Below are 26,231 nucleotides of genomic sequence, written 5' to 3'. Positions count from 1 at the left end.
TAAATGCACCTTTATTATTATAAACGTAGCATAAAAAAGTAAGAAAATTTGTGTTTGTCAACTGTTTCTTTGGTGTAACAATCTTGCCAAATATGCGTGTGTGTGTGTGTGTGTGTGTGTGTGTCTGTATAGTCATCAGCAATTGTATTACACGTGTCCAACTCAATATCTAATCAGCCAATCACATAGGTGGCGTCACGGCTGACGAGGCAGGTCGTGTGGAGGTAAAGTGAGGACCCCAGTGCAGTCAGAGGTTGGTATGAGGAGTGAGTTTATTTAAATGGAGACGGTGAGGACAGGGACTAAGAAATAATTAAACAGGGAAAACCTAAACGCACAGAGCTGAATCTAAAACTCACAGGATAACATGCAGATGAACACAGGGAGACATCACAGACGAACCAGCAACCAGCAGGAGAAAACACAGGGCTTGTATATTCACAGGGACAATCAGGAAACAGGAGACAGGAGGGAAACACAGCTGGGAGAAATCAGAACCGACAAGACAAGGAAGCAAAGCAGAATACACTTACATGAGACACAGACCTTCAAAGTAAAACAGGAAGTACACAGAAATAGCCTGGAGGGAGAAAAAACATGGAGGAGCACATGACGGGATGAGGAAACAGAACACAAGGAGTGGGAACAAAGCACAATACTCACATCACTATATCCACTACGTTCACACTGCAGGTCTTAATGGTTAATTCCGATTTTTTGATCGATTTTTTTTTATTTTTTTGTCTGCTTGTTCACACTACAAATAAAATGTGACAGCAAACGTGCTCTAGTGTGAACCCTCAAAGCGGCCCGCATGCACAAAAGAAGACGTCACACACAACGCGCTCTGTTTAGACCCAGACCAAACGGTATTGTTTGACTGATGGCCGTTAATATCAAGACTTGTTTTGGACTTTACGTTTCCAAATTTTGCTTTAAGTTATAAAGTTATTTTGTTATTTACATATGGCCTAATAATTATCCTTATTGCTGTTTTAGAGAGGAGCGGTGCTTCAAAGGATAGTTGCAGATTTCTGTCAGAATCTGCAGATTATACAGTACAAATAAAATGTTCATGTTCCTCCAACGTTGTCTTCCCAACAGTTTCACTGGATGGCCAGAAAGCGTTTGCGATGTCTTCTCCGGCGCTGATAATTGGCGTCTGTCTTGTGTCAGTGACGTAAAAGACAGATTTAATGCGACATGACCATTCAAACAGCAGTCGCTTTCTAAAACATCAGATATGTATCAGATTCAGTACCACATAAGAAAGTGACCCAGATCAGATTTGAAAATATCGGATTTGTGCCGTTCACACCGTCATACCATGATCGGATATGGGTCGCATAGGATCAAAAAAGTCGGATTGGATGCACCTGCAGTGTGAACGTAGCCTTAGACACACAGAGGGAGACGCATGGGTCCGCTACACAGAGGGGAAATTTCTAAATAAGGTATACAAGGAACATTACCCTATAGAATAACTAAAGACTGACACTGAGGACTTAATACATAATTCAAAATGACAAAAACACAGGAAACTCAAAACACTGGGTCGAAAAAACCAAGGACCCTGACAAGTGGCTGTAGCCCAGGAATTAGAGCAGGTGGTCTACTGATTGGCAGATTAGATTGGAGGGTTAGTGGTTCAATCACAGTCTGCATGCCAAGTATCCTTGAGCAAGATACTAACCCGATGCATCCATTAGAATATCAATGTGTGTGAACGTTAGCTTGGAAACACTGAAAATCATAGAAGAAAGTGTGTGAATGGAGGAAAGCACTATATGAGAATCAGTCAGTCCAACTCAGTGCGCTTAGGCATGCAGACATGGTGGCAACAACAAAAATTAGATATAATAAATTAGAACTATTTATACCTGCATGTTAAAATAGAGCTTTATCTTGGCAAATGGCTGTAAGCTGCATTCACAGTACTGGCAAAGGCCACTAATTTTTAATTTTATTTCACAATAAAATAAATGTATCTAATGATAATTTCCTTTATACATTTTTTTTTGCTAGATATCAGACATCACAATAATATGTGTGTGTCTGTGAAGGTTCTCAGTCATCCAGGTCATCGTAATAAAAGGATCCATATTCCTTTGACAATAATATGTGTGTGTTTTTTTCACAGTGAGTGAGTTAAGACTCAGTGGATGTGACATTTGAGATAAGTTGTGTCAATTGGAGTAACACAGGAAACTTTTGATTAAATTTAGAAGATGTACAGACAATAGGAAGGCATGTTTGATTTTCCCAGAATGTGTCCAAAGCTACATGCTGAAAATCAGCATGCTCCTGGGAGGACGCCCAGCTGGCGTTCTCAGATCTCCCATTAGTCACATTTCCATTACAGAGCCAAAAAGGACAAGCCATGGCTCATGCATACTACTAATGAACCCCCCAGAACAAAACATGTTATAATTCTTTTTGGACTTGCAGCCAGCACAGATGACAAATTGAATGGATTGTGGCTGCGTTACCAAACAAATATGGCTTTTGATCTTTATGTATTACGTCCTCTTGATCTTACTGTCTGAAGCAGAATGCCCTTTGCATTATCAGAGACGAGAGGAAGGAAGATGAGAGTGGCATGAGACATAAAGTCAAAAAGACAGGAATGATCAGACACGAAGAAAAATGGCAGGGTGAAAGGAGAAATGACAAAGAGAAATGGGAAAAGGATGTGAGCAGAAGGAAGAGAGGTGGCTTATTAGATCTGGAGGGAGAGCTTCTATTTCTTTGTCGCACTCTCTCGTCTTCTTTGTAGTATCTCAGCTGGTGCACACAGCACATGCTGTGAAGCTCAAATCGCCCCTCAGATCTTCAGTGAAGCAGACACATCTCATCGTGGCCATTGTGTGGGAGTCAAACCATTAATTTGTCAGTTGTATTTTTTTTTTTTTACTGGCACAGAAAGAGGTAACAAATGATGACATCCAACTTATACATGTAAAAGTTGTAGTGTCAAAGATAAATGATGGCCAATCTCAGATAAGGCTTTGGTTTATAGAGTGTGTTGGGGAAAAAACAGCAGTAAAGGTAGATTTTATAGAAAAAATTGGATCAAAACAGATTTATTAAGAAAATATGAGGTGCAAAAAAGTAGTAGAAGCTCATAAGACAAAAAGGCGTTGTGGGAAAAAAGGTTAGACATGAAGTAGCATAGCTGTGAAGTACACCTGCTTGAAATTTCACCATTTCTGCAGAGAAAAATACACATAGCTCTGCAACCCCTTTTGCAATCATTCAAGGGTCTCAACACGTTTAAGCTGAGGTGTGAAAATCAAATCGCACCTCAAATCATTTTTCTGTTCTCCAAGAGGATAACTGAGAGCCGGAAATGAGACATCGGCGGGCGGTGGCGGAGGGGAGAACCAGGCAGTGTGTATGCTAAGGATTTATCATTTTCTACTGATGCTATTCACCTTGCAAATCTCTCAGAAAATCTCTAGTGCTCCCCCTAGAAAACACTCACACTGGATATTTGAGCCTAAATGAAGACAAATTATTCTGCACAAATTGGACAGAATGTGCAATAACTTCCAAATTAAATTCCAACACTGGACTGTGAAAGACACACAGGTTTTCACCACGATGAAGTCTTTCTGCTTGCGCTTTTCATAAGATTTCTTTGACCTTAGAAATGAGTCACAGAAAAAAAAACAATCCCCGTGTTTCTCTGATTGTCTCTGGGTATTGGCTGAGCAAGAAGGAGAACAGATGCTCCTTTAGTCACAAGAATAAAGCTCAATCGTCTCTGTTGGGCTGAGTATGTATTTCAGTGGGTAGTCTCTGGCTGGGGATGTACGTGAGGGGGCTGCAAGGTGTTTTTTTTTTTTAATATATATTTTAATTTTGCACTGGAATACAATAAGTGTGTGCACACAAGCTAATTTATTTGTGTCCATGCCTCATGTCTTTATGTACACGTGCGGGGGTGCTGGAAGAAGCATTGAAGCCAAATCTATGTGATCATAGTCAGTCCGTCTTTTATTTTATACAAATACTGATGCCAAACCTGTAATCTAAAGTTTTAATTAATAAAAAATAATATGCAGTGCTGCTGCCTGGTAAAATGTAGCCGTGTTGTTTGCTGTTTGGTAAGTTTAAAATTAGTGGAAATTTACACACTCCCCAGAAACAGATTAAAACATGCAAACTGAGTTTTACTTAGCATAGTTGTTGTGCTCAATCAGCTTGCTTTTGATGTTATTTAATTATAATTGTTAATCAGGATTTTTATAATTACTAAGAGTAAAACAACTGATGCTGAAGCTGAGGTATGATTGCAGGGCTGGGATTGCATTTATTCAGTGCGGACTTAAATGCTATGATTTTAGCAGCAGTTCTGGGTCAGAGAATGAGGTAGAAAATTATAGAAAACCACACGGTTTTGCCTTCAACAAAGCTCTCCTTTGACCTTTTGTACAACTGAAAATAAAAGATCAAAGAAGAGGCAAAAAAAAGAAACATGAAGCTGTTTAAAATGGTTCTACATTGTTGAGACGGACACACACACGCTAACACACACTTGCACAAAGGTGGAGATCACAGGAGACTGACCTTTACCGGTTTTGTCGTGACTCACTCTGGCTGAGCGAGCGCGCAGGCATGTGTGCAGGTGTGTACATGTGTGTACATGTGTGTACATGTGTGCACATGTGTGCGCGTTTGTCAGGGGATCAAACAATATCTGTGCATGAGAGATAATGAGACTTTAAAAAAAAGTAATACTGCAAACACTGCAGAAATTTTGTGTTATCTGTACTCCTAATCTAGTCTGCTTACATATGGTTTTGTGTATGTATGTTGTTAAAAGGACTGATGGGGAAGAGTCTTAATGATCTGAATGCTAGAGGAGCTGCTAAGAGTTTATCTTTCTCCCAGTAGGCACCCACTCAACAAACTGTAATTAGTGAGTGTGTCTGCGCACACATGTACACAACATATAAACAAATCCAGCTTTTAAAATTCAGCCATTTTCATCGTACTACTGAAAAACACAGCAGTTACCCAAATAAAGAAACACTATCTTTTGTTTTGCTTCGCTGCATGCATTACGCACTCTCTAATCCAAGTTGTATTAGCGTTTGCCTTCAAATGCCTCATTGTAAGTGGAGTGTACGAATGCTCATGGTCCTCAGAACTGTAGGAGCAGGTCTGCCATGCAAACAGCAAACTGCTGTGCTGACCATCCCTCACTCTCCTTTGATTAGATTCAAAACAGCACTTAGCCCTGCTGTGCTGTTCCACGCATAACAAATGACATCTCTCCAAAACCTCATTGAGTCTAATTTTCCAACCTGCCATGAAAAAATATCCAACTCTGACTCACAAAATGATAAGAAGCTGATTGTTGCCAACACAACAGAAATGTAAACATGTTATTTCCCATAAATAACTGCAGGCAAACACCTGTTACACCAATCCGAAGAAAGGATGCATCATTAAGAGGTGGTGATTGATGCTGTTTGTTTACAGCTATAAAGCTGCAAAAATAACACATTTAATTCTTTAAAGTCATACTTCTCAATACTGCATGTGTATGTTTATAGTATCATGACTATGCACATGGTATCACATGACTGAGAACACTGTTTTATCATCATTTAGACCCTTTCACTCTCTCTCTGATAAATAAATACCCTACGGAGCGAAGACTAATGAATGTGTTCAGGCTGTTAGCAGCCTGATATGTTTTGGGGGAGTCAGTAGAGATCAAAACAAACCAAAGGGGCAGCAAATAGTGACCATGTGGATAAATAGAGCTTCGGAATATGTAAATTGGAAAATGTTTGCTAACCTCTTACCCATAACACATTTAAAAGTAGAGTTCAAAGTATTTAAAGGTGTACTTACAGACTTCCAGCTTTAACTTACAGGGTTTCACATATATTTTGTTTTATATGTTTAAAAATTGCAGCCACTTTTATACTGGGGGCTGTTTTTCAGAGGCACAGTTGGGAAACAGATCAGAGCTGAGTCCTTGGTGTTTTATTGCAAATAAGCAGAGAAAAGCTCTGGAGTTGGTTTGCCTTTGACAACTTTTCACTAGAGCTTTCACTATAAGATCAAAGACGTGTTGATTCAAGTAAGAGAGTTTATCAGATAGCAACAAGGAGAAGTAAAAATCAAAAGTCTGGTCCATTCTGATTATCAGCTCAGCAACACCAAAAGGCCTTAAAGGATCAGAGCCACTTCGACGGGACAAGACTCAGCTGTTCATCTGCATCGTAAAGACAATGGTCAATCATTTATGGACGCCAGTGTTCACAGTTTGGACAGAGAAGACAAGTGGTTTGAAAGAGGAGTGAAAGAAGCCATCTGTGTCCACTGTGAATGACCATCTTTGAACAGAGGGCTGGTTTACGACACCAACTGTCTGCCGTCTATAATCCAGTTTTGAGATCCCCTCCCAGATGCCTTAACGCCCACTCACATCCTGCGCCATTTGACCTCAGTAAATCACATGACAGGTTAGGGTTTCACAATGGGTTTACCTGAAACCTTGGATGATTGTGACCCACACCCTGATTGTGACTTTTGCATGTGTGATTAGACACTCCCATTGGGCTTAAAATCTGGGACTGTCCACCAATTGCTCTTAGAACTGAAGAAGCTTCTTGGATGAGAGGTGAAACATCTGCAAGAAATTTCCAGATGCATTTCTTTCCAAGCGCTCTAGGCTACGATGACCTGGATGACTGAGAACCTTCACAAACAGACAGAATTGTTGTGAAGAAAAACAACTGCACAACATCTAACCAAGTAAAAAACAATCTCAAAGAGGTAAATGTAACATTGTCAGGGTCAATCAACTGATACCTTCATAATAGAGGAAACTACAGCAGGTTAACAAAACAGTACAAACCACTGGTTACACCGAAGAACAGCATGGCTAGATTAGACTTCACCTGAATAAAAGTGTCTTCACAGTTCTGTAAAAATTATTTGGACCAATTAAACCAAGATGAACTTGTACCAAAATAATGGGAAGAGAAAATTATGCAGAAGGAGAGAAACGGCTTATGATATGAAGCATATCACATCATCTGTCAAACATGATGTCTGATCTACATGATGTTATAGTATTTGGATGTATTGCTGCCAGTGGAACTGGGTCCCTGGTGTTCATTGATGATGTGACTGCTTGCAGAAGCACGATGAACTCTAAAGTGTACAGCGCTAATCTCTCTGCTCAGATTTAACCAAATATGGACAGTACACAGCCTGTGTAATATGTGATGACTGGATGAATAAACAAATATCAATCAAACATCAATAATGACCCAAAGTGTGGTGCAAAAGCAATCCAACAGTTTTTCAAGGGATATTCTTCAATGACCAAGATAGTCACCTGATATCAACCCAACAGAGAAGCTTTCAGTGACTGAAGACAAAACTGAAAGAGAGACCCACGCATCTAAACTAAAGGTGGCTGCATTAAAGGGCCAGCAGAGCAGCCATTGACAGCAAACAATTTTCATCCAAGGATTAAAATCTTTATATTTAGAACACAAATATATTAGTTTCTCCAGTTATTTTTGAACCTCTGAAAATGAAGTCCGGTTATAAAACTGGTAATTCTTTTTTGCAAAACCTCTTGAATTAAAGCGCACAATCAGAATGTCAGTGTACAGAGGCAAAACAACAACAAAAGAGTTTTTGTCCAACAAATGATGGATCTAACTGTATATCAGTGTTGACACACACATACCAGCAGTTCAGTTCCTATTAAATCACTTCCTGTCATTTTCTGTGCCGTCACCTCCTGTTTAGATTTTTGCTTCTTTGTGAACACGGATCCTGGATCCAAAGAGCCAAAAAAAGATTTATTCAAATAAAAATGACTGATCTCAGATAGAAGCAAATATATGAACTACCCACATTTGCAGCTTTCTCAACTGAGTCAAGTTGGGTTTATCTTACAGTATATCATCCACCTGCATTTACAGTTACCACATCAAGGCATTTGCCCATACCACAAGTATGTCAACAACATTAATAAAATATTAGCTGAAAGCTTTTGTTCATGGACATAATTCTCCATTTAAATCATGACATAAACAAAGAATGAGTTGTATCATTGTTAAATGTTAAGTGGAAGAATTCACTTTTCACTTTGTAGAAACATTCTGTCGTTAAACTCGACTCGGGTTAAGCTCTCCATCCTACATTTAACTCGACGTCGACTGACACATTGCTGACATCAGTCTAGTGTGGTGGATCAAACACAGCTAACAGGGATTCTTTTATTAAATAAGTTAATAAGAAGACCAAAGGTTTGACATCTGCTTCTTTCTTCTCCTCTCTTTCCAGCAGCACTGTTGTGTAATCTTTTCTAAATGAATGATCTCGTGGGCATCTTTTAATTAGCAGAGGAGGTCTGGGCGTCGAGTGACTCCCGGCTGGCATGTGAAACGTGTCACAGCTCTCCTCGTTCGGCCCTCCTTCACCATGCCTCCTACTCTAACTTGTCCTCCTCTAATCGCCTTGATTGACAGGATTATCAGGAGTCCACCCACTTGGAGCAGTTTGTGACCCGCTTCTTGCTGAAGGAGACAACCAATCAGCTTCATTCACTTCAAAGCTCACTCGAGTGTGCCATGGAAACCACAGCTGAGCAGACTCGCCAGGAGAAGTAAGAACAAACCTCCCCTGGTCATTCACACACGCACACAATTAGTCTTTCAAACTTGGGCAGAATATATTGTACAATAGCACCAATAATTACAGCTCTCACTTTTTTTTTTAAACCACACACACCAGTTTGCCTCCCACATTTTAGACTTGATGCCAGCATAGGTTCTTCTTAAGTGTTTGTGAAACACACCTGCTTTCTGTTGCAATCCAGCAGTTATTTGTCCTAATTTATCTGATTAACTCGTTCTCCATGAAGGAATATCTGAGAGAACTGAAGCACAGTGCTGGTATGAGCTAAAACATCTATTGCAGTTCTCTTTTGCATTTTAGAATCTTTCAGCTCTTTCTCTTTCTTTTTGCACAGACAAGGTGCCAAATGTTGCGTTAACAAATGGTGCCAGATCAGTCAGTGCAGTGTAAAATACAATACAATATATATAAAAATATTTATAAATATTTCAGTTCGGTTCAGTTCAATTCAATTCTATTTTATTTATATAGTGCCAAATCACAACAACACCTCAAGGTGGTTAATATTTTAAGGTAAAGATCCTACAATAGTACAGAGAAACCCCAAAAATCAAACAAACCCCTTTAAGCGAGCACTTGGTAACAGTGGAAAAGAAAAACTCCCTCTTAACAGGAAGAAACCGCCAGCGGTAAGGGCAGGAATGCAGAACAAAAAGCAAGCTGTGAAATATAACCAGAGATTAATAATGACTAATGATTAAATGTAGAATGGCATAAAAAAAACACTGAGTGAAATCTAATTTGATATGATTTAATATACCGAACATATATCAAATGTTTAAGTTCAGATATTTTACTGATTCATGAAGAATATTTGCTCATTTTGAATTTCATGCTAACAACACATCTAAGAAAACTGAGACAAGAGCAACAAAAGGCTGGAAAAGTAAAGCCTTGCTCCCTGTGCACAGGGAACAAGGCCAGGGATGAATATTTGATGCCTGCGATCTTCAGGTCTTTGGGTAGTATTGTATTAAAGAAAGACGTTATTCATTGAAATCACTGCATGGGAACAGAATAATCCGTTTCTGAGGAAAAGTTCAAATTCTTCTTGAAAAATGTTGGACACTACATCCCTTGGACTAAAGTAGAGAGGCACTATCCAGCATCAATGCTCAGCTCAAAAGCCTGCATCTCTGATAGTCTGAAGGTACATTACAGTGCCTGTGAAATTGGAAGCTTACACATCTGGATTTGGCTTTAAAGCAACATATGCAGCATATAACATCCAGATGATTTTTCAGGGAGGGCCTTGCATATTTCAGCAGGAAGATTCTAAACTGCATACTGCATTTATTGCAATAGCATGGCTTCGAAGTACAAGAGTGATGAACTGGCCTGCCTGCAGTCCAGACCTCTCACCAACTGAAACATTTGGAACATCATAAAACAAAACATATGTTAAGCAGCTAGACTCTTCTATCAGGCAAGAATGGGACAACCTCTCCCAAATATCCAGCAGCTGCTCTCCTCAGTTCCCAGATGTTTACAGGCTGCTGAAGAAAGTAGGAGGGATGCTACATAGTGGTAAACATGGCCCTGAAAAAACATTTTTGAGACATATTCCTGCCTTTAATTTAAAAGTGAGCTAGTATTTTTCTTAAACTGGTAGACTTTCTGAGTTTAAATATTTGATACGTTTTCTGTTGTGAATGAAATATGGGTTTATGAGGTTTGGGAATCACTGCTTTTATTAACAGTCTATACAGCATTGTTTTTCAGAATCAGGGTTGTTGGATTTCTGCTGCTGTGTTGTCACAACTGTTGTGCAATGTGCAAAAATGGCAGTTTGTTTTTACTACTGCAAGCCATGTTTATGAATACTAGAATGTTAAAAATATGACCTTAATGTGGTCATGATCTTATTATTATAATTTTTATAAATGCACTGACTGCTAATGAATACTCGCCTCTGAGCGTGAAAAGTGAAGGAGTGATGATTCAACCCGAGGCTCATGTTCTTAGTGGACTCTGTTTCCCGCATGTGCTCAAAGTATTTGATCAGTCTGGATCTGCGTTCAGGAATCAGACATGCCTCATTAGTGAGGATGACTCACCAGCGTGCAACATATTATATATGGTGTGAGTGTGGATGTAGATGGGTGTCCCCTGCAGGTCATGTCTGTGTTCATTATAATCCTGGTGTGTTTAAAGCACAGGTAATGATGCACCTGTCACCGATCTCAGATCAACAATTGAGCAACAATTTGCTGCCATTTGCAACCAAACCTGCATTCAACAGATTCTGAAATCGAACTGTTACTAAATAATACATTTGTTTTGTTTTGTCTTTTTATTCCAGGCTGTCCTTGTTTTGTGTTTCTCTAATTGCTCTTCGGTCTCTGCGGAGGAAACATATTGCTGAAAACACTCCATTGCAAACTCTTGCTGTGTTTCTAATTAAGTGCTTATTGGATGCTGGATTTTGGTATTCCAAACACATTAATCGCAGTCCTTAAGTCCTTTTGTTTTTTTCTTGCCACCTTAATCTTTATGCAGCAAAGGTTGAAGCTCAGTGGAGAGCAGCTGGTATCTTTGACAAACATGTGACGCTCCAGCACTGAGAGGCTTTGGAGTGCAGTACAGGAACAATGTTAATTATTGTTATGCCTTCTGCTGGAAATCATACAGAATTTTCCTTGACATTTGTGATCAGATTCAGAAAGAATGACACAAGTGATTCCAAAATCAAAATTTTTATTTATGCTCATTTTTGACCCTCAGGGCAGAAAACATGGACACCTAGTACAGTAACTCAAAAGTGAGGCGAAGTAGGGTTTTAAAGTTCATACCATGGATGCAGCTACTAAGAATCTCTGATGCAAAAACCCCAACACAGGACCTGAGAAATGCATCTGTAGCTCCATCCACTGTTCACTGAAGCCTCATCAGAAACGATCTCAGTGGAAGGGTGGCTGACTATAATATGCTTAAGGAACAAAACAAGGAGAAAAGGCAGAGCTATGCCAAATTACACAGAAACTAAACAGAAAATCAGAAGCAACCAGTCTGATGGAGTGATGAATCTAAATTTGGAATTTTTCGTTCAAGTTATCATCAGCTTGTACGGAGGAGGTCAGGCAAGAGGCACAGCAGTGCACGTCTACAGCCATCTGTAAAGCATGATGGAGGCTCTGTCATTGTTCAGGGTTGCATTTCAGCTGGTGGTGGTGGTGCACAGAAGTGCAACCAGATTTTAAACAAAAATCCTACAGCATCTGGAAAAGATCTGATTTGCAACAGGTTATTTTTCTGTATGGCAACGATCCCAAACAGACTACCAATGCAGCCAAAGGAAACCTTGATAGAAAAACAATGGAACTTTATCACTCATGGATTGTCCTCCACAGAGTCTGGAGCTCAACATTACTGAAGCAGTGTGGGATCATCTAAAGGCAGCAAGCATCCAAAGAAGAGCTTTGAATGTCCTTCAATAAGCCTGGATAACTATTCATAAGGACTACAAATTACCAGAAACCTCCCAAAGAGTTTGTGCTGTGTTGGAAAATGAAGGTGGTCTAATACCCAATAGTGACTTTGAACTGATGAGAGGTTGAACATTTAAAAAAAAACAAAAAACTTCAAAGTCCAGTCACTTTTCTTTCCAAGCTCCAATTATTGACTTCCAAGCTCATTAGAACTGCACAGTCTCTGCTTTTGCCTTATATGCTGCATTTCCACGTATGTTTGCACATGTTTCAAGAGCTCACTAAACCAATTTTCCCATTTTTCATCTCAGAAATAAAAATAGGAAACAGTAGAGAAATGAGGGGTGGCTTCAGTCTACTACTTTAGCCACATTATGTCTCTTATGTTTTCCCACGTTACATCTGCAGCTATCGAAATCGCAACCAAAGATCCAAATCCCCATCAAATCATTTTACTTCCAGTTATATATTTGGGTTGATACAGTTTTGCTTTCCATAATATTTTGTTTCACACAGTAATTATGTTGACATTTATTCTCATGGGCAGAAAATGATGCGCTGGGATAAACAACCTTTAAATTAAGGAGACCTTCACAGACCGTCTTCCTTCCAAATGCATCGTTCTTTCACTCTCACGTCATTTCAAAGTGTGACTGTCGCTCGCTCCCCAAGCAGCTTCTCCTCTTCCTGCAGCCGTCTCACTGGAGAAATTGCCTTGTGCTTTTGAATTGCTCTGTCCTTCCAAACATTCGGAGATGTGGTTCTCTCTGGTGGTTTAAAATAGGTTTTTGTATTCAGTTGTAGGTATATGTGAATAGGCTATGATGGTATTACTCAGAACTGAGCTTGGGCCATAACAATGGCTCAAGAGCTTTATGTTTCCTATTGGGTTAGCATTATCTTCTTCATCATCCTCTCTGGAAAAAGATGAGCATTGAGATCGCACTTTGCTCTCCAGCTTCGAAACCTCTTTTCCCTCCTCCTCAGTTGGCATAAAAACTGTAGGAGGAACATGTGGATGGGGAAGCTGTTGTGCTTTGATCTGTTAGATATCTCTGAAAGTTTTAGCAATTAAAGCAGCGATGTAGGTGAGATTGTGACTCACTGGCAGATCAAAAGGGATCTGCCCCTCCCAATTTGTCCTCATCAAGTCTCAGTGGTATAGATGTATTAGACAACAGCTTGTGAATTAAAAACTGTGCTATGTCCCACCACTCTCTTCCCAACAAGAGCAGATCAAGCTGAAGAAAACCTGGTTGTTTCAAAAGTCATTACATTAAGACTGAAATGAGTGCACTCCTGAATACTGCACAGTTACAGTTGAAAATTTTTTTTTCGATCACACAGTCTTGAAAAACAAGTGTATCCCATGTAAAATGTTTTCTGTGTGACTTTTTAAAAATCAAAGTAAACGTTTAAACATGTTTGAAAGAACAGATTCAGTCTTCTTTTGAATTAAAGAAGAATAAGGAAGAAAATAGCTTAATAGACTGGTGAAGAAGGCCAGATGTGTCCAGGCCAGCCCCGTAGACTCTGTAAAGGAGGTAGGTGAGAGGAGGATGTTAGCCAAGCTCATACCCATTATGGGTAACACCTCTCACCCCTGCATGAGACTGGAGGCCCTGAGCAGCTCCTTCAGCAATAAGCTGTTACGGCCACCGTGTAGGATGGTGCTAAAATATACATGTATGTCTGTGTATACCACTCCCACTGTTTATTTTTCCTTTTTTATTTTTCTATTATTTCCTTAATTCACTTTTTCCTTCCTGCTGCTGTAATAAGTGAAGGGTTTGTTTAAGGGGGGTTTACATCTAGAGTATAAGTTGGTCTTATACCTCAAATTGCTTCCATTTTAGCAGTAATAATGTTTTACCGTGTTTTGCTGTTCATCTGCCATCAGTCTCCAACATCAGCTTCCTGAAATTTTTGTTCATTCTCCCTTATAAAACTTCAGTTTCAAAGGCTTTGTTGGTTTTCTTGCTATTAAACACAACTGCAGATGAAGAAAAACACGTGATTACAGCATGCCATCATTTGTTTAACAAAAGTAAAGCAGAATACAGAAGCAATAACGTACTGTAAGCAATCATTTCTTGTTTGGCTGGGTTTGTAGTTACTCTGATAATTGCATGCTCTGGTTACACAGGACCTTTTTTTCCATGTGACTGTATCTGGTAATAGTCCTGGAGCTGAAAAAGAAGTGAGCATGTAGGGTATTTAAAATGTAGAACGAGTTCAAAATAGAATTATGACATGCTATGTACACACGCACATGCATGCACGCGGGCGCAAACGCACACATGCACACAATCATGCATGTTCACACGCAGCCTGCTCACAGACACCCTGAGGTCCCTTCAAAGTATGGGAACCAACAACTTGACAGCAGTAAGATAAATCTTAGGTGAAGACACCCTGTAGGTGCACATACCTTGTCACTGCCATTAGTATCACTGTCAGACCAGCATTACATAGAAATGTAAAGCAAGTCAAGACAACTGTGGCTCCAGACACCTGATTCTCATCACAGATTGTAAGAAATAGAAGAAAAAAACAAATAATTTAACTGTAATTTTGTGATCACCACATACGACATGTGCTGAAAGAGCATGTGTACTTTACAGAGGGCTGTGATGCAGTGTTTCCTTCAGCGATTTGACATTTTTTTAAGAAAAACATAAAGAAAGTAAAAATGTATGCTGAAATATGAAAGGCTTAGGATATTTACTGGCCTGTTTTGGTTCAAGACAGGGTCCTGTGAAGCCAGAGGTGTTGTCCATCCAGTGGTCGGGTCGTCGCTCTAATCGGAGGCTTCAGAGAAACAACAGCCTCTCCCCCAACAACCCTCTCTTTAGCCTCGTCAGTTCAGGTGGGGTTTTTTTTTTAAATGTTTTTTATGTTTAAATAACTTTCCATCACCATGTTGTGTTGCGTTATGTTTGACTGTGATTCATTCCTTGGGTTATCCTGCCTTGTTTCTGCCAGAAGCACAGGAGGGGAAGGAAGGTCATGTAGGTGTGAGAGAAACAGTGCAGTGAGACACACAGAGGGAGCTTGAGGTGGAGGAAGGCTGTGACCACATGTGTTTCTATGTTTAGTTTCAAAGCCACTTATCTGGTGCACAGGTGGAGGTTTGAGGTTGCACATATTTGGAGGTCAGTGGCAAGTCTCAATGCAGTACCTGCAGAGCGCACTGTAATTGGCTGTCCTGTTGTTGGCTCTGCAGCTAAAACATACTAACATTAGCACCCCTGCTAATGTCAGTTTAGCAGGGGTGCAGGGTCAAATTAGGGGTCAGCTATTGACTTTGATTACATCTACAAAGCTTTTTTTATGTTTACGTAGTCACTGTCAATTATAGTGAGAAAAAATGGCTTCTTAATGGCTGCTTATTTCTATAATCTGAGTTACTTCTTTTGTTTAGCTGTTCCTGGAGTTGTTTTGCCATCACCTGCAATTTCTTCATTTTTTTAGTTTACATCTAGATTTTACTTAACTGTCATAAAACCTGATTCAAATTAAATAAATATGAAATCTAGGTATGATTTTTATAATATTTCTGCTTAGAATCCTGATAAATATTCCTTTATCTATGACAGTTACATGTTTCCAGTGGTTTTTATTTTCATTGTTATACGTTTTTAACCGTCGACCTGGATTATAGCGCCAGATGTGGTTGCTAGGAGATCTGCAAAAAAACGACAGAGCATGTAGGAACTTCGATTACAGTGGTCAAAGCTTTTCTCATTGATTGGCCTGGTTTCTTGTCGCATGACATGAAAGGGATCCTTTAAATGCCTCCTGGCACACCGCCACCCCTTACAACAGCGACTGTTGAGGCAGTCAATGGAAAGTGTTTAAAATACAGTCGATGTATGCAGCACCTTTCATCCCCACCTTTCTGACTGAAATCCATCCTTCTCTCTGCTTCTCTCTCCCCTCCAGGTGTTTATGATGAAGACAGCCAGTGGATAATCCAGGTCAACAGACTGCAGAAACTTATCGACCGCCTAGAACAAAAGGTTACTTGACCTTTCGCTCAGCCTTTCCAGTCTCCTCTCCTTCCTACCTTCTTCTTGTGGGTCTCTTTCTGACATTTCCTGTTTCGCATCTTTCTCCTGTCTCTGTTTCAACCATCTGAGCTTTGCATCATTTTCTGAAACTAACCTGAGATTATGGCAAGTGGATTTAAAACTGTGTCAACATATTCACTCGTCCAACAACACCCACCCACATGCAGACACATGCACATATGTACGTATAGAGGCAGCACCAGCTGCACACAAACCATCATGGCTGCTCTCTGCATGAAATGTGGTGTAAAAAGTAGATAAAATAAATTGACACGCAAACCCAGAAAAGCTGTGATCTGTTTACATTACAAGTGCAAGACTGTGAACAACTGCAAGCATAAATATGAATAATATAAATATCTGAAATTTAAACCCCAGTTGACTCTAAATGCTCATTTTTTTCAAAGCATTATTATGATTAATGCTTTTAGGAATCTAATAGAATATCCTTATTTCAATATTTAATGTCTCTCTTTGTATTTTTAATCATCCTTTTATACGTTTTGAATTATTTTATGAAGATTTCAATTTTTTATTTTCAGTTTTGGTTTATATATTTTAATTTTTAAAAATGTATCGATATAGTAATGTTGTTTTAATTGAATGCATTTATTAATTTATTTATTATGTAGTTATACTCATACATGGTAACCACAAGGACTCAGAAGATAAATCTTAGAGCTCATGAGATCATTACCAAAAAAAGAGCTCTACTAAAACAAAACAAAAACAAAAAAAAACAACTGGTTTGTCTGGATATTTCTTTCTTTGTTCTGTTCTGCAACTTGTTTGTGTTGCCAACAGCTGGAAAAATCAGTCACTGCAGGTTTTATGGTGACTTGATTTTCTCTTTTTCAGCTGCTGGAGTATCTTTGAGTGGCTTAGTATAATTCAGAGTTTATATATAATATAATTCATTATTCATATTTCTCATCTTCTGTCTGCACCAACCCATTTTATCTTCTTCTTCTCAAGACAGCTTTCTTGTGATTGGGTTGGGCTTCTATGCTCACACTAGACATGTAATTATATGGCCTTAGATGGTCATAGAAAGATATTTGCCTTCATAAACTCGTACAGAAACAAGGAGCAGAGAAGGCTTCCTGGAACTGAGCATTTAGAGCTGTTTGCAGTTTTTTGCTCATGGTAGTAACAGCTCATATATGTGACAATAAATCTGTAAAAGCATACCAATGGGCCGTGTAATACTTGTAAATAAAGACTGTGAATGACGGGTTATACACTGAGATAAATGAAAATGAGTCACTGGTAAAGGACTCATCACTTCCTTTTGTTCCACAGGAGATCCGTCTGGAGCCCGTTGAAGAAGAGGTCTTGGAGAGCAAATCGGTTTGTTTTTCCTTACTTATCTACTGTTCACCTGTTTTTCCACAGTGACCACTTCACTGTTCTCACATGGAGGCCAGTCAGTGTTGTCATAGCAACAGCAGGGTTTAAAGTTGCTCTGTCTGTCTTTATCCTCCATCTGTTTGTTTAGGGCTCAATATTCAGTTAGAGTAGGGAGCAGACATTAAGGTGCGAGGACGTGTGAGCTAGGGAGTCGACAGTGCCTCTGTGTTCTTGTACTGTTTCTGCAAAAACCCATAGAATACTGGCCCTGTGAATAATACAGGACCAGCAGTAGGAAAAAATATGAACAATACATCATCACTTATTTTTATGCTGGAGCCAAACTCTGATGTTTTGCCTGCATCAAAAAGCGCAGTCTAGATGTGGAAAAGTGTATCCTCTTTCTCTTAACCAGGTCTAAAAATCTCTAAAAACAGAAGTTTTGGCATTTTGCTGTATGCAGGTGTGATGACACAATGTCAAGGAGCAAAGACATCAGCAATGATCGTAGAGAAGCAACTGTTGCTTCCCATCAATCTGGAAAAAGACATTTCCAAACTATTTATTTTACAGTAAGAAAGAAGAGAAAATCATTCAAAGACAGCTCTTCCTGGGAGTGGAAGTCCCAACAAATTCAGCCCAAGGTCCAAACCACTGAATCCTCAGAGAAACTACCAAAACCCAAGTGCTACGGCTCAGACCTGCAAGCCTCAGTTAGCATGTTATATGTAAAAGTTCATGACAGTACGATTAGAAAAAGACTGAACAAGGATTCGGATATTTTCCTGGAGAAAGGTTCTTCTCTCTAAAAAGAACATGGCAGTACAGATTAGATTTGCAGAGTTTCTCCTGAACAAACCACAAACCTCCTGTAACAATGGCCTTTGGACTGGTGAGACCAAACTTTGGATAAAACCAAACACACCATATTAGCACAACACCTCATCCTGTCAAGCATGGTGGTAGAGAGGTGATAACTTTGATGACAGCCACAGGACCTGGGCACCTTGCAGTCACTGAATCAACCATGAACTCCTCTGTATACCAAAGTATCCTAGAGACAAATGTGAGCAGCAGCAAATTGACAACAGAAAGACTGAAAAAGGAAAGAATCAAGGTGTTGCAATGATCCAGTCAAAGTCCAGACCTCAACCTGGTTAAAATCCTGTGGTGGAACTTGAGGAGAGCCATGCATAAATAAATGGATAGAAATCTCAATAAACTGAACCAGCATCGTTAAGAAGCGAGGCTTGGATTAGCTTTTGCTAAATAAATCATGTCATGCTGCAATATGTCTTAATGTCACGTGCTGTTGTTCACCTGACGTTATATTACATAATTTTAGAACCATTTTGTATTATGTCTTCATTCGTTAAAGCTTTGAGCTGGTTGAAGGTGTACTTTCTTCTTCACGTGACTGCATTAGGGTCATTACTCCTCGTGCTTGCAGATAAACGTGGGTGAGTAAAACTTAAAAATATTGGACTAAAGTAGAAAAAAGTCCCAGAAGGAAAATGGCAGTCAGGCACAACAATGTCATTTAGGTTGATTAAAAGTGATATACACACACTTCCTCCTTCACAGATATTTTGATGTATCATAGATGATTGTCTTCATCGCATCACATACCCACTGTACTGTGATTACTTTTTGATTCCCACCATTGCAGGAGGACATGCATTTCTTTTTACCCAAAGTGTAAAACTTCTACTGACAAACAAAATGTTTTCCAGGTTTGTGTTTGTGTCGCTGAATGTGCCGGTTTGTGTGTGTGTGTGTGTGTGTGTGTGTGTGTGTGTGTGTGTGTGTGTGTGTGTCCACATGCCAAAGGAAACAGTAACTGCTGTTGCAGTCTGAGCTGCCTGGCACTCATTTCATGGCTGAAATGATGACTCACTGACTATCACATCAACACCAGCACTAACAGGATTTCTCTTTAGTTTCTTCCATCATGAAAATCTCAGCAGCATAGCCAACATCTAATATTTTATATTTTTCATGCATTAGTTTCAACGTTTTAATGCAAAAGCAATTGCAATCATTATTTTGGGAAATAGCTATTTTATATTTTAACACCTTACTGCCACTTAACCCTTGTCGATATAAAACAGATACATTTATCTTGTCTAACGGCTGAGAGAAGCACATGAAACATGTTTAACATGAGAACCCGTCATTGCATGTAGGGTTTTTTAGACATCTCTGGAGGTCCGTGATGTGACACATTCACGTATGTCAAATATGAAATTGTGGGGGAAAAAAACAAAACAATCTCACGTTAGTTAAGATGAAGGTTTGTGACAGATAAGGGCCAAATCAAGTCCTGCAGCTAAATTATTTGCTATCCTGAGCTATCTGCAAAGGGCAGTGTTAACGAGTGAGAACTCAAAACTGTAAGTGACATGAAACCACTAAAATCTTTGTGTCATATTGATAATTTCAGTGGATAGCTCAACTAAAGTTTCTGTACCTTAGATGCTCCTTACACTTCTAATAGTTCTTGCAAGCTGTTTTTATACAGCACTGTGCAAACGTCTTTAGCTACCCCTCTCTGACTGCTTTTAGTTCTGTTCTCTGTCAGGATGATCCCACACTGCTTCAATAATGACGAGGTCCAGGCTCAATCCATCGCTAACAGTGTTACAGTATGTTTTTGTGTATCAACTTTTCTCCCTGTTTCTGTTCTTTTAGAATGCCCTTCTGATAATGGTCAGGCACAAGGAATGAACTGATTAAAGTTATTGAAAAGGCTCTCACACAAAAAAACGCTTTTAAAGACCTTCTGAAAGTCTGGATCATTGTTTGTTAAGACCACTTTTAGAAATTTACAAAACGTCTGGCTCCTTTGAAGATAAATATAAAAAATAAGAGGTTGTTTGAGACTTTTGTACAGTACTATATGTGCCCAAACAAGAAGAAAGTGGGATTTAAATAGTTTGTTTCAGAGAGAAGACGCCTGAGGAGCATCAGTGAGGCTATTTTATAACACAATATGTGTGCGTTATGTTTATGGAATGATTTGTGTTTGTATCCTACTGCAGAGGCAGCTCCAAATGAAGGTATGCATATGAATGTTTCATGCTACTGTCATTCTCATTACTAATTTGATGCAGACATATCTTTGTGTGTGAATTAATCAATATGTAATTTTGTTTAATTTGCTGTGTGTCACTGGGAATAAATGGGCTGCTGAGTAATCCAATAATGACCCACAACACAAGACTGATGTGTGTTTGTGTGCGTTAACATGCCTGAGTGGATGCGTCCCTGAGTGTGTGCATGCGTGCGAGGGTGACTTTCTCCCAAATTAGCCACTGAGAGAGCAAAAGTGTGCGCATTTCATCAGACACACCCATACACATATATACACACACCCGCAGTCGTGTTTCAGTCATTTCAAAAGACATTATATTGACTTACCTTCATTTCCTAGAGTCTCACCCTCATTAACACACACTGCCTGCTTTATAGCCAACAGGGAGACCATTCACTTCCTGTTCCAATCATCTGCTCTGCTGCTGTTAACAATTCCTCATCAGCCACAGGAAATGATTAGCAGGTTTTCTACAGTCATGGGTACACCAGCTTCCCCCCCCTGCTGTTCACACCTTTGAACAAGATGTCTGTACATGCTTCCTCTAAATGTGTATTCGGGGTCATATTCTGGTCTCTGAGCAAATGTGTTGGCACATTTATTCAGAAGCTGATGCCAAGACCTTATGAGACATGATCATTTTTCACTTTACACTTCTGCGTGAGTCACAATGCACTGAGCAAATTCAAAATCCTGCCAGATTTCCAAACACCTCAGCTCAAACGGCCTCTCAACATACGAGAAGCAGCCTCTGTCTGTCTGACGTCTGTGCGCCTTTAAATGTTGTGTTTGCGTCTTGTCTCTGCAGCACATCCTAATAGTTCAGAGGCAGCTCTCGGTGCTGGAGGAAGAGCTGGAGGAGTTTCGCTTGGCTCTCAGACAGTACATGGAGTGCGCCTGTGCCCAGACTGGATGTTTGCAGTCAGTTTATATTCTCTTTGTTCATTTGTGTCAGGGATTTACTGCTTTTATTTTTATCCTTTCTATTTTTCACATTTTTGTAAAGGCTTGATTAAGACGGGCAGACAGACAGGTCTTGTGAAGCTGCCCTAACCTGAGACTAAAAATATTTCAGCTGCTTTTCTGGCATTAGAAACTATTTTTAACATATTGCTTGCATTTCTAATGAATTATGCAGCTTAAGGAACAGAAATCATAACGCACGTGTTTTAATAAGATTCCACTGAAATGCTGCATAAGCAAAACTAAACATCTTCTAGCAGTGAAGGAAACAAAGTCACACTCTGATATAAAGACAAGAGCCTCACCTTTGACCTTTTGATAATTATGTCAACTCGTGGACCAATTAGAAGAATGAAGATGATCTTCAATTCCAATATACATTAAATGCCCACTTTATTAGGGACACATGTTCAACCGGTCCTTAATGCAGTTCTGGACTGGTTTTCATGTAGCGCTTCTCTACTCAAGCAAATAAGGCGTTTTCTACAACATGTCCCATTCACCCATTCACACACACATTCCAACCCACTATCATGGCAAAGCATGTAATAGACAGTGTGTCCATTTCCCCCTTTGCTTCAAAGTGTGAAATGCACATGCATGAAGAAGTTGCAATAAGCTGCAGTACCAGCAGAGGGAGATAAATTATTTCAACCCAACATGAAAATAATCACAGGAAAGTGTTCAAACAGACACTGATATGTAAATACGTATTAGCCACCTAGCGTAAAATCTTTCTAGCATAAAAAGACCCTGGAATATACTGCCTCATACCTGCCTCAGTCACTTAATGACTTATTGGCCTTAAATGTATTATGTCCCTCTGATGGAACTGCAGAGGGAGATACTATTATTTATATTATTTCATTTTACACCACTGTTAATGGGAAAGCCAGGAATGACACCTGTCCTCCACAAAAGCCTGAGCAGGCTTACTGCAACAAGCAAGAATAACTTGCGGCAACTTCTTCTAAACAGTAAAAATTAATACTTACTTGCACATGCAAAACAGAAAGGTCAGATATTTGTTTAAAGGAAGATTAGTTAGAGTTATGAAGAAGGCCGAAACATATTCTTTATACGTCGAACTGTATGATTTGAACCTTTAATTTAAAAAAGTAATTTATTAAATCACTAGAGAAATATGAACATTGCTAAACTATTAATAAGCTACTCACCACTCCCCAATACTACACAGCATCCTTTGTGGCCTATATCATATGTGTATTAGATTAGATTAGATTAGATTAGATAGAACTTTATTAATCCCTGGGTTCCTCTGGGAAATTCGATTTCCAAAAAAGCACAGCACCGACAGAAGTTACAGAGTTACAGTTACAGTTACTACTACAGTGTAGTAGTGAAATTTAAGCTTGACTAGTGACTTAAATCTATATCAAATTAAATACATATGGCTGGTTTGAGCCATTGTCCTCCTAATAGGAGTAAAGAATCAGTCTTCTGTCATAGCTCAGGACATTTTGTGAATTCAACTGTTGTGTGCGATCACAACAAAGCAGATAAAATAACATTTGCATTTCTGCCTGCCAAAACCTCCCAAAAATCTGAAGCTCTGTCACCCGAGTCGCTCCGTGAGTAAATTCAGCAGGACAAAACAAATTGCTCTCACATACTGTCACTCTGGTTTTAGACTAATCCCAGCAGCCTAAAGGACAGCTTGACATTTATATGCTTTGTTTATGATTGCTTCTCTAAATACTCAGTCATGTTTCAGGCTCATTTTTAAGTTAAACTGTGATTAATAAAAGACTAGCCTGCTGCATGAAGCCTCAACGTCAGGACGAAACCACACAGTGTTTTTGACAGACCCACAATACCCGCATGCTGTCAGAGTGTAGGACACAATTCGGGCAGAGAGGCTGTGTTGGGCGATATGATGCAGCACACTAATTAGTAACTGCATGACTTGTGCGCTCTCGTGTTTTGTATTTGGCAGCATCGCAGTTCAGCGGCTGGCAAATGAATCACGCTTCATTCTCTATGAATTCTGGGAGCACAACAACGTGTGGAAGAAGTAAGTGTTCGCCTGTCACAATGTAGTTGTTACTTGAATGTATGTTTTAACATGGAATTTTTATACATATTGTTGTGTCACATCATGTATATTTATCAAAATGAATGATCCTACTTAATTTTCCCAGTTCTATATATAAAAAAAGACAGTCATTGACCCATCCCTTCCCAAACAAACAGCTTACAATCAAGCATTCCCAGTGTCAAATCACATAGCTAAATGTAATATAAAAGCACAGCGTGGGAAAGCAAATGTATAAGATCATTTTGTTCGGTTAAAATCACAAATCAAAGACAAAACCGTTGTGAATAATGCAGACCTGCCAGCATTTCAGGACTTCAGGCTGCATTTCCGCCACAGTCTGAAGAACCGTGAAGGCAAATATTGAGGCGACAGCTGTTTTTCCTTAACTGCTCCACTGAAGTCCAGCTGTTGTCACAAATGCAAAAGACTGTATAAGAAAGATTAAACCAGATAAGCGAAGGAAAGCCACTGGCTGTAGCAACAACAAGCATGGAGGAGATTTAAATAAAGTAGAATCAAAACACCTAAAACACTGGATCTGAAGTGGAGCTTCTAGGGACTTGATATTTATGAGCTCGACCGAGTGGTTAACTTGATAAAATCATATATCATGAAAGTTGGGCATAGAATTCTGCCTTAGGAAGTGAGGCCAGAGCAGAAATGCCTGCATTAACTTGATTTATTTCTAATGACCACCAGGGGGCTTCGTCTATAGCGGTCTGATTGTATAGAGGTTTCTTACATGTGCACATAGTTGTTCACATTATTGAACATTATACAACCAGATAGTAAAACACAAACCAGAAACAGATTGTTGTCCTTCAAACTAAAAGCTTTGTGTCATATTTTGAAAGGACAACTTTTACTTTTTAGGCAACAGTCCATTTCCAGTTTGTGTTGCACTTTTCACAGTTTCACTACCACCTGGAAACTGTTTCCAGACAAGCTGGTATGATTGCAGCAACCGGTGATTGCAGCAACTTGATAGTGACCAAAACAATCATAAACCAACGGGTGAAGGAATACACATTTCTGTCTCTAGGCGAGCGTGACTGATGCCTTATTCACTTGACCCAATCATGTAGTTTGTGGTTATGTATCCACAAAACTTCAATAGATGTCTGTAAGAAAATGAGCCCACTGCTCACTTGATTACCTCAGTAAACACTTTCCTAGTTTCTGATCTCAGTTGTTAGTTTCTCGTTTTTTTTTTATTGCAGATTGTTCAGCTAACTTATAACTTATAGACACATTTCCATTGCTGGAAAAACAATCCACTTTTATGGATTTTATGAATAAACCTTTATGACTGTTTATGTCTAAATTTTATTTTACCATGTTTGTTATATATACATATATTTTTTTAATGTTTTTTTTATGCTATTGTTCACATGTTGTCTATGGATGTACTGCCATGAACACTTAGCCAATGAGAAGTGTTCAGCTCTGCAAGTCCTGCCCCTAAAGATCATAAACTTTCAGGAAGTGAATCAGGTTGAGCACATTTTAAGGAATTGTTGGTATGGCAGTTGTTTAGTTGCTTTTGTGTACATGTTTACATATTTCTGTTTTTGTTTAAAGAATTTTAATTTATTGACTTTTAATAGCAAATAATTTGGAAAACTAGTGTTACGCAACCAGCTGAACTCAAAATCAATATGAGAATTATTCATTTATTTACTAGAAAGAAATTATGTAGAAAACCTGCCATGACCCCGATTTGAACCGGGGTTGCTGCGACCACAATGCAGAGTACTAACCACTATACGATCGCGGCCGCTCTGACCTGAAACCATCTTTGAGTTTTCTCTTTTCTGCTCTTCAGTCACCTACAGACTAACTACAGTAAAACCTTCCAGAGGGGGAACGTGGACTTCCTGGAAACTCCTGAGACCATTACCACCATGTTGGTTCCTGGTAAGAACATCCATAGCATCAACAGTGAACTGTGTGACATCAACAGGAAAAAGATTAAGACTGATTCAGGCAGCTTTTGCTGGGGCTGCCGTTAATCATAAAAAGAATCCTCTCCAGACAAACAATCGATTTTTTAAGATTCAAATCAGGGCTCTGCAGTGTTTGAAGTTATTCAAAGGTCATGCTGAGAGATCTCTGCTTTGAGATTTCACCCGACAAATGTGATTAAGCATCAGAGAAATGAGATTGGTTAAGAGCTTGACACTGGGAAATCAACAACGACTCAGTCTACTTGTCTGCACAGTTAACAGTGACTTTTCTTGGTTAAACGTGGCACAATTTGCTCTCCTGGAATAATTAAATTTTTAATATTTTAGCATGTGTTTTTTATGGTTATTTTGTGGGGGGTTTTCTCTTCTCTTTTCTATTTCTACCTTTAAAAGTGTCACTTTCAGCATTGGGCCAGTTATTTTTGTTTTGTGTTTCCACTGCAGCCTCCTGGTGGGTCCTCAACAACAACTGAACATGGACACACACTTCTCTTTACTGATGGGTGCAAACAAACAGCAACTGGCCAACACATCTGGAAGTCCACAGCAAGAGCAACAATGCCGCCCTACCACTGACACACGCACACACACACACACACACACACACACACACAC

General features: G+C 39.3%; 1 protein-coding gene across 1 annotated transcript in view; it reads left to right on the top strand.

Moving 5' to 3' along the window:
* Nucleotides 1-26,225, top strand: part of necab1 (N-terminal EF-hand calcium binding protein 1) — a 38,031-nt gene extending 11,806 nt beyond the window's left edge. The window contains exons 6-13 of the mRNA XM_005728427.1: nt 8,514-8,650; nt 14,858-14,979; nt 16,056-16,132; nt 17,486-17,533; nt 21,436-21,548; nt 23,548-23,625; nt 25,475-25,566; nt 26,061-26,225. Coding sequence (XP_005728484.1) covers nt 8,514-8,650; nt 14,858-14,979; nt 16,056-16,132; nt 17,486-17,533; nt 21,436-21,548; nt 23,548-23,625; nt 25,475-25,566; nt 26,061-26,089 — 696 coding nt within the window. The 3' untranslated portion in view covers nt 26,090-26,225. The remainder of the gene's footprint in view (nt 1-8,513; nt 8,651-14,857; nt 14,980-16,055; nt 16,133-17,485; nt 17,534-21,435; nt 21,549-23,547; nt 23,626-25,474; nt 25,567-26,060) is intronic.
* Nucleotides 26,226-26,231: the final 6 nt, after the last annotated feature.

Source organism: Pundamilia nyererei, unplaced genomic scaffold (assembly GCF_000239375.1).
Source record: "Pundamilia nyererei isolate P.nyererei 1_Seehausen unplaced genomic scaffold, PunNye1.0 scaffold00028, whole genome shotgun sequence".
In the NCBI taxonomy this organism is placed as follows: Eukaryota; Metazoa; Chordata; class Actinopteri; order Cichliformes; family Cichlidae; genus Pundamilia; species Pundamilia nyererei.
Note: the sequence above shows the minus strand (reverse complement) of the source record. Positions and strands in the feature narration are given on the sequence as shown.